The sequence below is a fragment of the Festucalex cinctus genome, chromosome 2 (assembly GCF_051991245.1).
Source record: "Festucalex cinctus isolate MCC-2025b chromosome 2, RoL_Fcin_1.0, whole genome shotgun sequence".
In the NCBI taxonomy this organism is placed as follows: domain Eukaryota; kingdom Metazoa; phylum Chordata; class Actinopteri; order Syngnathiformes; family Syngnathidae; genus Festucalex; species Festucalex cinctus.
Window position 1 is genome coordinate 43,655,033 of NC_135412.1, and position 14,262 is coordinate 43,669,294.

Sequence of the window (14,262 nt, forward strand, 5' to 3'; positions counted from 1 at the left end):
TACACCGGATGCGGTTGCGGTGCGGTTGCGGTGCGTTCCGGCGACGCAAGCAATTAGATTCCATTCATTCGAATGGTGCAGTTTACACCGCTTGCGGGTGCGTTGCGTGTCGACTGCGTCTCAGCTGCGGCGTGCCGCAGCCCTTCCGCAAGGATAGACCTATTTTCTATTTTTGCCGGACGCCGCAGCGGTAGGCCTCCGGCAAATGGCAAGCTAGCACAAAACACATCGAGCGGGACAGGAAGACCGACGCAGTTTCAAAATAAATTTCCGGTTACCTTTCAAGATAAAACACTCGCCAGCTCCTATTTCGCAAGCATGTTAGCAAAACGTGATGTGGGCGTAGACGGGCCTGGAGTTAACGTGCGAGGTGCTCATTCACGGTTTAGACACCAGCGAACATGGACGAGGAGAGGTTTATATTGGAGGTAGAAAGCCACAAAATAATAAAAGTCCACCTCTCTTTCTGCTTCTCTGTTGAGCACAGACTTTCGGTGTGTTTGTCGTTGTTTTTAATGCCACATGATCGCGCGCGGTCACGCGAGACATGGCGGAAAGTGGTCGGCGACGGAGCTGCCGGACTGCAGCTGTGCGGAGCCGGTGTGGATTGGCCAAAAAATTGACGCGTCCGGAGCACGCAGTCAAGACGCACCGCACCGCAGCCGCACCGCACACGCAACCGGTGTAAACCCGGGGTTATTGAGGCCAAGGGCAGCTACAATGTGTATTCAGAGGTCAAATAAATCAATTCAATTAAAAAATGTAAACAACAACAACTAATAATAATAATAATTCTTACCTTGTCACTGAGTTGGTGATCCTTGTGGTCCAACTCACGGGCTTTCTGCTGCAGTTCCTCCATAGATTTGTTCTGAACTGCCATGGCAAGGAGGAACTTGTCTTCATTAGCATTTAGAAGGTCTTCAGTGAAGGAGCGAGTTTTTTTGGACTGTTCCACGGGACTCATGGGACCGGACACTGACATGTTGCATTTCTGCTCTGCCTCTGATGATTCCTTGTAGTATTTCTTCACTTTTTTTAATTGATCTATCACGACATGTGAAATACATTTTAAATATTGCTTAATATCATGTCTATAAAATGCAAGTTGTGTGTCAACAAATAACCATTCTGGGTAGAAAAATACGCTTTCACTGAAGGTCAGTTAGTGTGAATTTGCTACCTGCAAATCCGGAGGTGAGATAGATGTCGAGCTGCTGCCGTTTCGAAGCAACCGTGGAGTTAATGTCCATCAACTGTCGCTCCATGTCGCTCAATGTTAATCTGAGTGCACCATCGTCCTCTGCTGTTGTGGTGAGCTCTCGAGCAACACCCATCAGACGCCCGTCCGTCAACGCAATCTCCGCTCTGAAACATGCATATTGACCATCATGAAAATCTAGATGCAGAGAAACTTTCCAGTATTGTGTCCTTTTAAAAACATTGGTTCAACAAGCCTGGTAGAACATCCACAATTTCATTTTCTATAGCACTTGTCCTCATTAGGTCTAAATCTGTAAAACTGTAACCATCATAATTAAGACTAGAAGACTGGTGTTATTCATTTGGGTCATTCTATTTGTGATTTCTGACAGCAAAATGTACTCGCTAGCTAGCAGTTGACTGCTAGCTGCCAATATGCTTGTCACCTATGATCAAAAGGTACTGTCAAATGATATAATGTAGTACAGTATAATGGCTTTATTGTTTTGTATGAAATAAGTGGATTATCTTAATTTTAAAATCCAGACACTCTGTACCGTTTATTCTCAACAGATATGCTGGAGCCTATCCCAGCCAACTTTGGGTACACGGGGTACCCAATGGAGGGTACACCTTGGACTGTTTGCTAACAAATACTTGGAACAGTTACTTAGAACAGTTTATGGTAAAAAGTGAGGTTTGTTAATTTGTCATTCAAGTTAAGAACGGTTTTAAAGTATGTTGTGTGTGTGTGTGTTTTTTTTAGCATATTACCTTATTTTTTTCATTATTTACAATATTTTAAGAGATTTTCATAAATAAAATCTTTAGTTTTCTAGGATTTCATCTGCCCCACCCCCATTTCCCCACAAGTATGTATTATGTTTTTTTTTGTTTTGTTTGTTTTTTTTTGTTTTTTTTAGCGGATGACGAGGACGACGTGCCGGTCACGGATATCTACTTTTAAACCCTGTTGTGATTGAAAGGCATGAAGGGGATCGTCCAGCCGAAGCCCAAAACCTCCTCAACGGTTGAAGTGCAATCTTTTTATCTCGAGTGGGGGGGTGGAGAAATCATCTGACTGGCGTCGCAGAGAAGTCCCTGCCATTTACATATGATACTTGTGTTTACGTGTGACATAGTACAATATAATATAAACATATTTAAAAAAATATGGTCTAGGTACATAGAATATTTGAATCTTAATTTGGCAACTTAATCCTGCCTAGGGGACCGGTGGGGCCTCGTTCTGCGGCCTTGGGCTCGGGGTGTGGGCCGGGGCTGGGTCGGGGGTGTTCCGGGCGTCTGGGTCGGCTCGCCGACCGGTGTCCGCTCGGGTGGCGTGGGTGTGGCCTTGGTGCTGCCGCGGCCTGGGGGATTCTGGGGGGGGGCGCTCGCTTTGCTGGGCCGCGGTTGACGGCTTCTTTCTTTGGTGGCGGTCCTTATACATGCCAGTTCCATCACACCAGCATCTACTGAAACTCAAACAGAATTCGCCACTCCCTCCCACAGCCCGTTGAATCAGTGGGTGCTGGTGTCTGTGGATCTCACTTTGCTTTATCTATCCTTCCCTCCTTCCTCTCTTATGTTTTTCCTCTGGTCACTTGAGGTCTCCTCAATTTATTTGAAGTTTGAGGTTTCTGGGGTTGGTATAAGACTCTGGTTTTGTAACCACGCAGGAGGGGTTTGGTTGGTGCTGGATTTCACTTTGATGGATTGGATGTACTGGTTTCCATGGATCTCACTCTGCCTCATCGATCCTTCCCTCCTTCCTCTCTTTAGTTTTTCCTCCGGACTCTTAATCTCGTTAATTTGTTGGAATTTAGAGGCTTCTGGGGTCAGCGTAAGACTCTGATTCTGTAACCATGGGGAAGGCAGGAAGTGTCTGGCCGGTGCTGGATTTCACTTTGATTTATCTTTCTTTATCTTTTTTTACCTTTTCTCTGGTCTCCTGACCATTTGAACTTCACGACTCTGGCGAGACTTTGAAGTACCTGGTTAAGGTGAAGGGTGATGGGATTTTTATAAGGTTTTAGGTGAATTAATGAGTATAAATGTATACGTATTTGTACACACATGCACACACGCACGCAAACGCACGCACGCACACAAACGCACGCACACGCACGCACGCACGCACGCACGCACACATAAACACACACACACACAAAAAATAAAATAAAAAAAAACAAACAAAAAAAAAAACAATGATGATAAGACGTTGGATCGGTAAGACTACCGAATGAACAATTCTGAGCTCTAAAAAAAAAAAAAAGTACAAGTATCCTCGTGTGTTCTATGTTTTTTGATGTGACACTCTCTACCTGATTTTTATTTTTTCATTATTTACAATATTTTAAAATTGTTTTTCATTTTTAAAAAAAATCTTTAGTTTTCTGTGATTTTATTTACAATATTTTAAACATATTTTAGGACTCGGGGTCGAGTCCAGGCCTCGGCCTTCCTGGGTGGAGTTTGCATGTTCTCCCCGTGTCTGCGTGGGTCTTCACCGGGTACTCCGGTCTCCTCCCACATTCCAAAGACATGCGTGGCAGGTTAATTGGGCGCTCCGAATTGTCCCGAGGTGTGCTTGTGAGTGTGGATGGTTGTTCGTCTCTGTGTGCCCTGCTTTTGGATCGCAACCAGTTCAAAGTGTACCCTGCCTGCTGCCCATAGCCAGCTGAGATAGGCTCCAGCACCCGCGACCCTTGTGAGGAACAAGCGGTTTCAGAAAATGGATGGATGGATAAACATATTTTTTACAATTTTAAATTTTTTAAATTTTTTATTTGGTTTTCTTGGATTTTTTTCCCCATTTCCCCACCGTTTTTTTTTTTTTTTTAAAGAAAGAACATAAATAAATAAATAAATAAAACTATAGTCCCCATTCCCCGCGAATAGGTCGATCAATTTTAGAACATCTAAACAACTCTAATCTTTACTTAATGTTTTTACATTATGGACATAGAACCATGCTCACCTGAGGTCATCAATGCTCTGACCAAGCAATTGGTGGATTCTTTCACTGTCCTCATTCCTAATCAGGTCCTGCACCTGCTTCAGCTTCTCCTCCAGTGCTCTAATACGAGCGTTGCCGATTCCAGGTGTGACACCGCTCACCAAGATCTTACTAGCGGTGTGCTGGATGTGCTCCAGGTCGCGTTTGAGTTGACACACCACGTCGTCCCACAGCTGGAAACAGGCGTGACACTGCACGCACTCAGGAAAAACACCGGTGAAACCACGGGCACATTCGTCACAGCGCTTCCCTGCTGCGCCCTCCTTGCAGTGGCACACCCCGGTGGTCCGGTCACACTGTGCTACTTCGGAGCCCTGAGGATGGCAGTTACACTCTGAATTGGGGGACAAGAAATGCAGATCAGGTGGTGTGAACCCCCTAACTACTCACAGGGTAACATAGTGGAAATCCACAATAACGCTTCCACCAAAAGGCTTTGTAATTGCGTATAGATGCCACAAGATGGCGGAAAAAACAATTAAAATGGACATGATCAAAAGACTATCAGAACAATGCTCACAACCATGTCTAAGATAAACTATAAACTAACAGGCATCTATAGCTTGTAAGGTTAAAAATAAAAATAAAAATAAATGTCCATGACACTTCTCGTCAAAAAGTTACCTTGACACTGTACTCGTGGGTCTCCCCAGTGGAGCTGCTCACACTCAGTGCACCGACTCCCTCCAAAGCCTGGCCGGCAGTGGCACTGACCACTGAACTGTCAAGGACAAACGATCTGGCTTTCACCACTAAAAAGGATAATTCGGATTTTTTGACATGAATCTCTATTTCATCCTCACCTCCAGTGGTGTGCGATCAGCACTGCTTACCCCTGAAAGCGTTCTGAGACACGAGTTCTAGTCCGGTGTTGGTCGAGAGGAAAATAGTCCGGCAAGTTGGCTGGGGCCACCTAAATAAAGCGTTTTTCTTCTAAAAACAAATTGTGTTCAAAACAGTGATACATTTGCATCACAAAACTTCCTCCTGAAAAGAAAGTCAGACTCCATTACCGCCGGGCACTATTTTTCTATTCGTTCGTATCACTACGCGGCGCCCTGCATACAGCTGATAGATGCGCACTAATCTACAAGTTGTTTGTCTTTTCGAAGGTGGAAGGCGCGACTATCAGCTGTCTGCAGCGCCTCTATCAGCTGTCTACAGGGCTCCGCGTAGTGATACGAACGAACAGAAAAATAGTGCCCGGCGGTAATGGAGTCTGACTTTTTTTCAGGAGGGAGTTTTGTGATGCAAATGTATCACTCTTTTGAACACAAATTGGTTTTAGAAGAAAAACGCTTTGTTTCCGTGACCCAAGTCGACCAACACCGGACCAGAACTCGTGTCACAGAACGCTGTCAGGGGTAAGTCAGTGCTGATCGAACACCACTGGAGGTGAGGATGAAATAGAGATTCATGTCAAAAAATCCGAACTATCCTTTTAACCTCTATTCAACATGTTCAGGCTTTTTCTTTGGAGTAGTAGTCATGCACATTCACCATATTGCAATGAGTTCCCGTGGAATGTTGCAGGTCGCAGTTGCAAGGCTCACAGCTATGCTCCTGACCATAGTTCCAGTGGTTAGGAGCGCATTGGTCACAGTTGGGACCAGAGACGTTCTCCTTGCATGAGCAAGCACCTGTGTGACGATCGCAGTCACAGTGTCCATCGCTGCAAGTCGACTGGACAGTTCCAGCAGTCACACAGGTACAGCCTAAGACAAGAAACATATTGCAATGCATTTAAAAGCATGAACAATAAAATATAATAAATATAAATATTGAAAAAAAAAAAATATATATATATATATATACATATTTATGTTAAAAAAAATCAGATTTTTCACTATTAATAAGTATAGGTGCAAGGTCGGTGGAAAAGCCATCAACTGGATGAAACTCCCCTCTAATGGATTATCCATGCATTGCATGTGTCAGATCATATACGTTAGGATTTTAATGGGGGAAAAATATTATACTGATGAAATAAACGGATCAAGATGTATTTCATTTGCTCCCAATAACGTGTAAATACGTTTTTTTTTTAAATATATATGTTTTAAGTGTCCCAAAGACGTATTTATAGTTTTTAGGGCCCGAGCAGCGACCGCTGCGAGGTCCCTATTGTTTTTGTAAAAATTCTTCTTCTTCTTCTTCTTCTTCTTCTTCTTCTGCTTTATTCTCCGCAAACGATCGCGATTTTGGGAACCTAAACATTCACGAAAACTCACCAAACTTTGCACACTCCTCAGGGCCGGCGAAAAATTTGATATTATGAAGTCGTCATAACAACGTGACTCTATAGCGCCACCTAGCGTAGAAAAATAAAAACCAAGCCCGGCACGTTTGAGCTAGAGCAACGAAAATTGGCAGGCACGTGTAGCACCCCGAGACGCACAAAAAAGTCTATTGGGACCATGTAGCTAAAATGTACAGAAAGTGAGCTATGAATAGTTTCCACCACTCAAAATGTTCACTGGCATCAGACTTATCCAAACATATATATATTTAGGGCCCGAGCAGCGACCGCTGCGAGGTCCCTATTGTTTTTGTAAAAATTATTATTATTATTATTATTATTATTATTATTATTATTAGGGCCCGAGCAGCGACCGCTGCGAGGTCCCTATTGTTTTTGTAAAAATTATTATTATTATTATTATTATTATTATTATTATTATTATTATTATTATTATTATTATTCTTCTTCTTCTTCTTTATTCTCCGCAAACAATCGCGATTTTGGGTACCTAAATATTCACGAAAACTCACCGACCTTTGCACACTCCTCAGGTCCGGCGAAAAATTTGATATTATGAAGTCGTTATAACAATGCGACTCGATAGCGCCCCCTAGCGTAGAAAAATAAAAACCAAGCCCGGCACGTTTGAGCTAGAGCAACAAAAATTGGCAGGCACGTGTAGTACCCCGAGACGCACAAAAAAGTCTCTTGGGACCATGTAGCTAAAATGTACAGGAAGTGAGCTATGAATTTTTTTATGTCCAATTTTGGCCTATTTTGGCACATTCACTGTGGTCATGCTTTTTCCCCCTTTGCAAACATTTTTCATCCAATTGACTTCAAACTTGGCATTTATCATCTCAAGACCTGAGAGAACAACTGGGCAAAACATCTTGCCTTTTTGAAATACTATATGACGGGGGCGGGGCATCAAATATTGCCTTTAAAATTTCATTTGTCCAGAAAGAGCAAATGCTTAATAACTCCCATGTTCAAGCTCCAAAAAATCTCAAACTTCTCAGGCAACGTAATAGTCACGGCCTGAAAACATCTATATGATAAAATTCAGTTATACATATAGCGCCACCTAGTGGTTACAATAAATGTCATACTTTACGTTTTTAGCTACTGTGCTGAGCTTGTTGAAGGGATCCATTTGAAAATTGGTCAGAAAAGCCTTAAGATGTTGATCATGCCCCACACCGAATATTGTAACTTTTCGCCAAAGGGCGTGGCCGCTACGGTGACGCAAAGTCTGAAGATTTTTCGTGAAAATAAAAGCTGCATTAACTTGACCGAGATGATCCTATCTTCTCAAAATTTCACACATTTGATGAGAGTCCAGCCCTAAAGACATCTACTGACTTATATTTCATCTAACTGATAGCGCCACCTAGTGGCAATTTTTTTTCTTACGAATTTTCTTCTACGTTTTTCTCCAAACACGTTAACTGGACCTACCTCATATTTGCTCAGATGAGGGTTTCGGCCTTCATGATGTCACAACACGAAGTTTGTGAGTTTTCGCGAATTGCTGTGGGTGTGGCTAAGCGCTGTTCGCCAAGAAAACAACGCCAGTTTTGAGGGTCTAAACATGCACAGAAACTCATGAAACTTGGCACACACATCTGGCCTGGTAAAATGAGCCATATTTTATTGTTGATTGTGCTATTTTTTACAAAAATGACTCAATAGCGCCCCCTAGAAGTTTTTAACAAAGCAGCCCCGGTTGTACGTTTAAGCAAGAACGACGAATATTTTTAGGTGTATGAGGGAGCCCAAGTCCTACAAAAAAGTCTCTTGGACCCATATGCTAAAATGAACAGGAAGTGAGCTATGAATTTTTGAATGTCCCATTTTTTACGATTTTTGCACATTCACAGGGGGCAGACTTTTGCCCACTTCTCCTACACGTTTCATCCGACTGAGTTAAGACTTGGCCTGGACCATGTCAAGACCTGAGCCAACGACAGGGGGAAAAATTTTGACTTTTCGAAATACTATATGATGAGGGCGGGGCATCAAATTTTGTGTTTCGCAATGAAAAAGGATATGCTTGATAACTCCCCGGTACATGCTCCAAAAAATCCCAAACTTGACATGTATGTTCATCGTCAAGGCCTGAAGTTATCTCTGTGACAACATTCAGTTATATATGCAGCGCCACCTAGCCCTTGAGGAATAAAAAAAAAATACCCCACATACGGTATTTTGTACAAAAAATGTACACTCATTCTAAGTGTGATAACGAAGTCATTTCTGAATATTCTTTTAGTTTCCACCACTCAAAATGTTCACTGGCATCAGACTTATCCAAACATATATATATTTTTATTTATTTTTGATAGCCTCTATGGACATTAAAAGCAATATCGTGAATGAAGGATATGATTAATAACTCCACGGTACATGCTCCAAAAAAAATCCCACACTTGACATGTATGCTTATAATCAAGGCCTGAAGGTATCTCTATGACAACATTCAGTTATAAATACAGCGCCACCTAGCCCTTGAGGCTTATATAAAAAAAAATAAAAATACCCCACATACGGTATTTTGTACAAAAAATGTACACTCATTCTAAGTGTGATAACTAAGTCATTTATGAATATTCTTTTAGTTTCCACCACTCAAAATGTTCACTGGCATCAGACTTATCCAAACATATATATATTTTTATTTATTTTTGATAGCCTCTGTGGACATTAAAAGCAATATCGTGAATGAAGAATATGCTTAATAACTCCACGGTACATGCTCCAAAAAAAATCCCACACTTGACATGTATGCTTATAATCAAGGCCTGAAGGTATCTCGATGACAACATTCAGTTATAAATACAGCGCCACCTAGCCCTTGAGGCTTATATAAAAAAAAAACCCACATACGGTATTTTGTACAAAAAAATGTAAACTCATTCTAAGTGTGATGACTAAGTCATTTATGAATATTCTTTTAGTTTCCACCACTCAAATTGTTCACTGGCTTCACACCGATCCAAACGTATGTACGTTTCCATTTTGTTTTATTCATTTTTGATTGCCCCTTTGGACAATAAAAGTAACATTGTGCAATGAGTACAACGAGCGATGATGTATATATACACTTTTACAAAAAATACCAATCAGGGCAACTCATTGCCTAAAAATAAAAAAGGACGCTGATTTTTGCAGGTCTTAACAATCACCAAAACCCGTTGAGCTTGACACACACTGGCAAAAAAATATTCTACATGTAAAGGTTTATTATGCCATTTTCAAAGAAATTTTGCTTCCAATATGCCAGTACCCCAACGTGCCAGTACCCCAACGTGCCAGTACCCTAACGTGCAAGTACCCCAACGTGCAAGGACTCCAACGTGGCCCGGGCTGCGAGGGCCCTTTATAGCTGCTCGCAGCTCTAGTTATTATTATTATTATTATTATTATTATTATTATTCTTCTCCGTAAACGATCGCATTTTTGAGTACCTAAACATTCACGAAAACTCACCAAACTTTGCACACTCCTCAGGCCCGGCGAAAAATTTTATATTATGAAGTCGTCATAACAACGCGACTCTATAGCGCCCCCTAGCGTAGAAAAATAAAAACCAAGCCTGGCACGTTTGAGCTAGAGCAACGGAAATTGGCAGGCACGTGTAGCACCCCGAGACGCACAAAAAAGTCTATTGGGACCATGTAGCTAAAATGTACAGGAAATGAGCTATGAATTTTTTTATGTCAAATTTTGGCCTATTTTGGCACATTCACTGTGGTCATGCTTTTTCCCCCTCTGCAAACATTTTTCATCCAATTCACATCAAACTTGGCATTTATCATCTCAAGACCTGAGAGAACAACTGGGCAAAAAGTCTTGCCTTTTCGAAATACTATATGATGGGGGCGGGGCATCAAATATTGTCTTTAAAATTTCATTTGTCCAGAAAGAGCAAATGCTTAATAACTCCCATGTTCAAGCTCCAAAAAATCTCAAACTTCTCAGGCAACGTAATAGTCACGGACTGAAAACATCTATATGATAAAATTCAGTTATACATTTAGCGCCACCTAGTGGTGACAATAAATGTCATACTTTACGTTTTTATCTACTGCGCTGAGCTCGTTGAAGGGATCCAGTTGAAAATTGGTCAGAAAAGCCTTAAGATGTTGATCATGCCCCACACCGAATATTGTAACTTTTCACCAAAGGGCGTGGCCGCTACGGTGACGCAAAGTCTGAAGATTTTTCGTGACAATAAAAGCTGCATGAACTTGACCGAGATGATCCTATCTTCTCAAAATTTCACACATTTGATGAGAGTCCAGCCCTAAAGACATCTACGAACTTATATTTCATCTTACTGATAGCGCCACCTAGTGGCATATTTTTTTTCTTACGAATTTTCTTGTACATTTTTCTCCAAACACGTTAACTGGACCTACCTCATATTTGCTCAGGTGAGGGTTTCGGCCTTCATGATGTCACAACACGAAGTTTGTGAGTTTTCGCGAATTGCTGTGGGCGTGGCTAAGCACTGTTCGCCAAGAAAACAACGCCAGTTTTGAGGGTCTAAACATGCTCAGAAACTCCTGAAACTTGGCACACACATCTGGCCTGGTAAAATGAGTAATATTTTATTGTTGATTGTGCTATTTTTACAAAAATGACTCAATAGCGCCCCCTCGAAATTTTTAATGAAGCAGCCCCGGTTGTACGTTTAAGCAAGAACGACGAATATTTTTAGGTGTATGAGGGAGCCCAAGACCTACAAAAAAGTCTCTTGTAACCATATGCTAAAATGAACAGGAAATGAGCTACGAATTTTTGAATGTCCCATTTTTGACGATTTTTGCACATTCACAGGGGGCAGACTTTTGCCCACTTCTCCTACACGTTTCATCCGACTGAGTTAAGACTTGGCCTGGACCATGTCAAGACCTGAGCCAACGACAGGGGGAAAGATTTTGATTTTCGAAATACTATATGATGAGGGCGGGGCATCAAAATTTGTGTTTCGCAATGAAAAAGGATATGCTTGATAACTCCCCGGCACATGCTCCAAAAAATCCCAAACTTGACATGTATGTTTATCGTCAAGGCCTGAAGTTATCTCTATGACAACATTCAGTTATATATGCAGCGCCACCTAGCCCTTGAGGCATGAAAAAAAAATACCCCACATACGGTATTTTGTACAAAAAATGTAAACTCATTCTAAGTGTGATAACTAAGTCATTTATGAATATTCTTTTAGTTTCCACCACTCAAAATGTTCACTGGCATCAGACTTATCCAAACATATATATATTTTTATTTATTTTTGATAGCCTCTATGGACATTAAAAGCAATATCGTGATTGAAGGATATGCTTAATAACTCCACGGTACATGCTCCAAAAAAAAATCCCACACTTGACATGTATGCTTATAATCAAGGCCTGAAGGTATCTCTATGACAACATTCAGTTATAAATACAGCGCCACCTAGCCCTTGAGGCTTATATATAAAAAAAATAAATAAATACCCCACATACGGTATTTTGTACAAAAAATGTACACTCATTCTAAGTGTGATAACTAAGTCATTTATGAATATTCTTTTAGTTTCCACCACTCAAATTGTTCACTGGCTTCACACCGATCCAAACGTATGTACGTTTCCATTTTGTTTTATTCATTTTTGATTGCCCCTTTGGACAATAAAAGTAACATTGTGCAATGAGTACAACGAGCGATGATGTGTATATACACTTTTACAAAAAAATACCAATCAGGGCAACTCATTGCCTAAAAATAAAAAAGGACGCTGATTTTTGCAGGTCTTAACAATCACCAAAATCCGTTGAGCTTGACACACACACTGGCAAAAAAATATTCTACATGTAAACGTTTATTATGCCATTTTCAAAGAAATTTTGCTTCCAATATGCCAGTACCCCAACGTGCCAGTACCCCAACGTGCAAGTACCCCAACGTGCAAGGACCCCAACGTGGGTCTGCGAGGGCCCTTTATAGCTGCTCGCAGCTCTAGTTTTATTTATTTTTGATAGCCTCTGTGGACATTAAAAGCAATATCGTGAATGAAGGATATGCATAATAACTCCCCGGTACATGCTCCAAAAAATCCCAAACTTGACATGTATGCTTATAATCAAGGCCTGAAGGTATCTCTATGACAACATTCAGTTATAAATACAGCGCCACCTAGCCCTTGAGGCATAATATATATTAAAAAAAAAACACATACGGTATTTTGTACAAAAAATGTAAACTCATTCTAAGTGTGATAACTAAGTCATTTATGAATATTCTTTTAGTTTCAACCAATCAAATTGTACACTGTCTTCACACCGTATGTATGTTTCCATTTTGTTTTATTCATTTTTGATTGCCCCTTTGGACAATAAAAGTAACATTGTGCAATGAGTACAACAAGCGATGATGTATATATACACTTTTACAAAAAATACCAATCAGGGCAACTCATTGCCTAAAAATAAATAAGGACGCTGATTTTTGCAGGTCTTAACAATCACCAAAGCCCGTTGAGCTTGACACACACTGGCAAAAAAAATATTCTACATGTAAACGTTTATTATGCCATTTTCAAAGAAATTTTGCTTCCAATATGCCAGTACCCCAACGTGCCAGTACCCTAACGTGCAAGTACCCCAACGTGCAAGGACTCCAACGTGGCCCGGGCTGCGAGGGCCCTTTATAGCTGCTCGCAGCTCTAGTTATTATTAGGGCCCGAGCAGCGACCGCTGCGAGGTCCCTATTGTTTTTGTAAAAATTATTATTATTATTATTATTATTATTATTATTATTATTATTAGGGCCCGAGCAGCGACCGCTGCGAGGTCCCTCTTGTTTTTGTAAGAATTATTATTATTCTTCCGCTTCTTCTTCTTTATTCTCCGCAAACGATCGCATTTTTGAGGACCTAAACATTTACGAAAACTCACCAAACTTTGCAATCTCTTCCGGCCCGGCGAAAAATTTGATATTATGGTGTTGTCATAACAACGCGACTCTATAGCGCCCCCTAGCGTAGAAAAATAAAATCCAATCCCGGCCCGTTTGACCTAGAGCAACGAAAATTGGCAGGCACGTGTAGCACCCCGAGACGGACAAAAAAGTCATTGGAAGCCATTTCCTAAAATGTACAGGAAGTGAGCTATGAATTTTTGAATGTCCAATTTTGGCCCATTTTGGCACATTCACTGTGGTCATGCTTTTTCCCCCTTTGCAAACATTTTTCATCCAGTTGACTTCAAACTTGCCATGTATCATCTCAAGACCCGAGACAACAACTGGGCAAAAAATCTTGACTTTTTGAAATACTATATGACGGGGGCGGGGCATCAAAAATTTCCTTTAAAATTTCATTTGTCCAGAAAGACAAAATGCTAAATAACTCCCATGGACAAGCTCCAAAAAATCTCAAACTTCTCATGCAACTTAATAGTCACGGCCTGAAAACATATATACAATGAAATTCAGTTATACATTTAGCGCCACCTAGTGGTGACAATAAATGTCATACTTTACGTTTTTAGCTACTGTGCCGAGCTCGTTGAAGGGATCCAGTTGAAAATTGGTCAGAAAAGCCTTAAGATGTTGATCATGCCCCACACCGAATATTGTAACTTTTCACCAAAGGGCGTGGCCGTTACGGTGCCGCAAAATCTGAAGATTTATCGTGACAATAAAAGTTGCTTTAACTTGACCCAGATGATCCTATCTTCTCAAAATTTCACACATTTGATGAGAGTCCAGCCCTTAAGACATCTACGAACTTATATTTCATCTTACT

At 41.0% G+C, this 14,262-nt stretch overlaps 1 protein-coding gene across 5 annotated transcripts in view; it reads right to left on the reverse strand.

Annotated features, from left to right (window-relative positions):
* lamb2l (laminin, beta 2-like) overlaps positions 1–14,262 on the reverse strand; it is a 215,547-nt gene that overhangs the window by 22,573 nt on the left and 178,712 nt on the right. For all 5 annotated transcript variants that reach the window (XM_077515185.1, XM_077515182.1, XM_077515183.1 and 2 more), the window contains 5 exons: positions 5,723–5,937; positions 4,847–4,943; positions 4,184–4,556; positions 1,184–1,368; positions 800–1,047 (listed from right to left, as the gene is read on the reverse strand). In XM_077515185.1, coding sequence (XP_077371311.1) covers positions 800–1,047; positions 1,184–1,368; positions 4,184–4,556; positions 4,847–4,943; positions 5,723–5,937 — 1,118 coding nt within the window. The remainder of the gene's footprint in view (positions 1–799; positions 1,048–1,183; positions 1,369–4,183; positions 4,557–4,846; positions 4,944–5,722; positions 5,938–14,262) is intronic.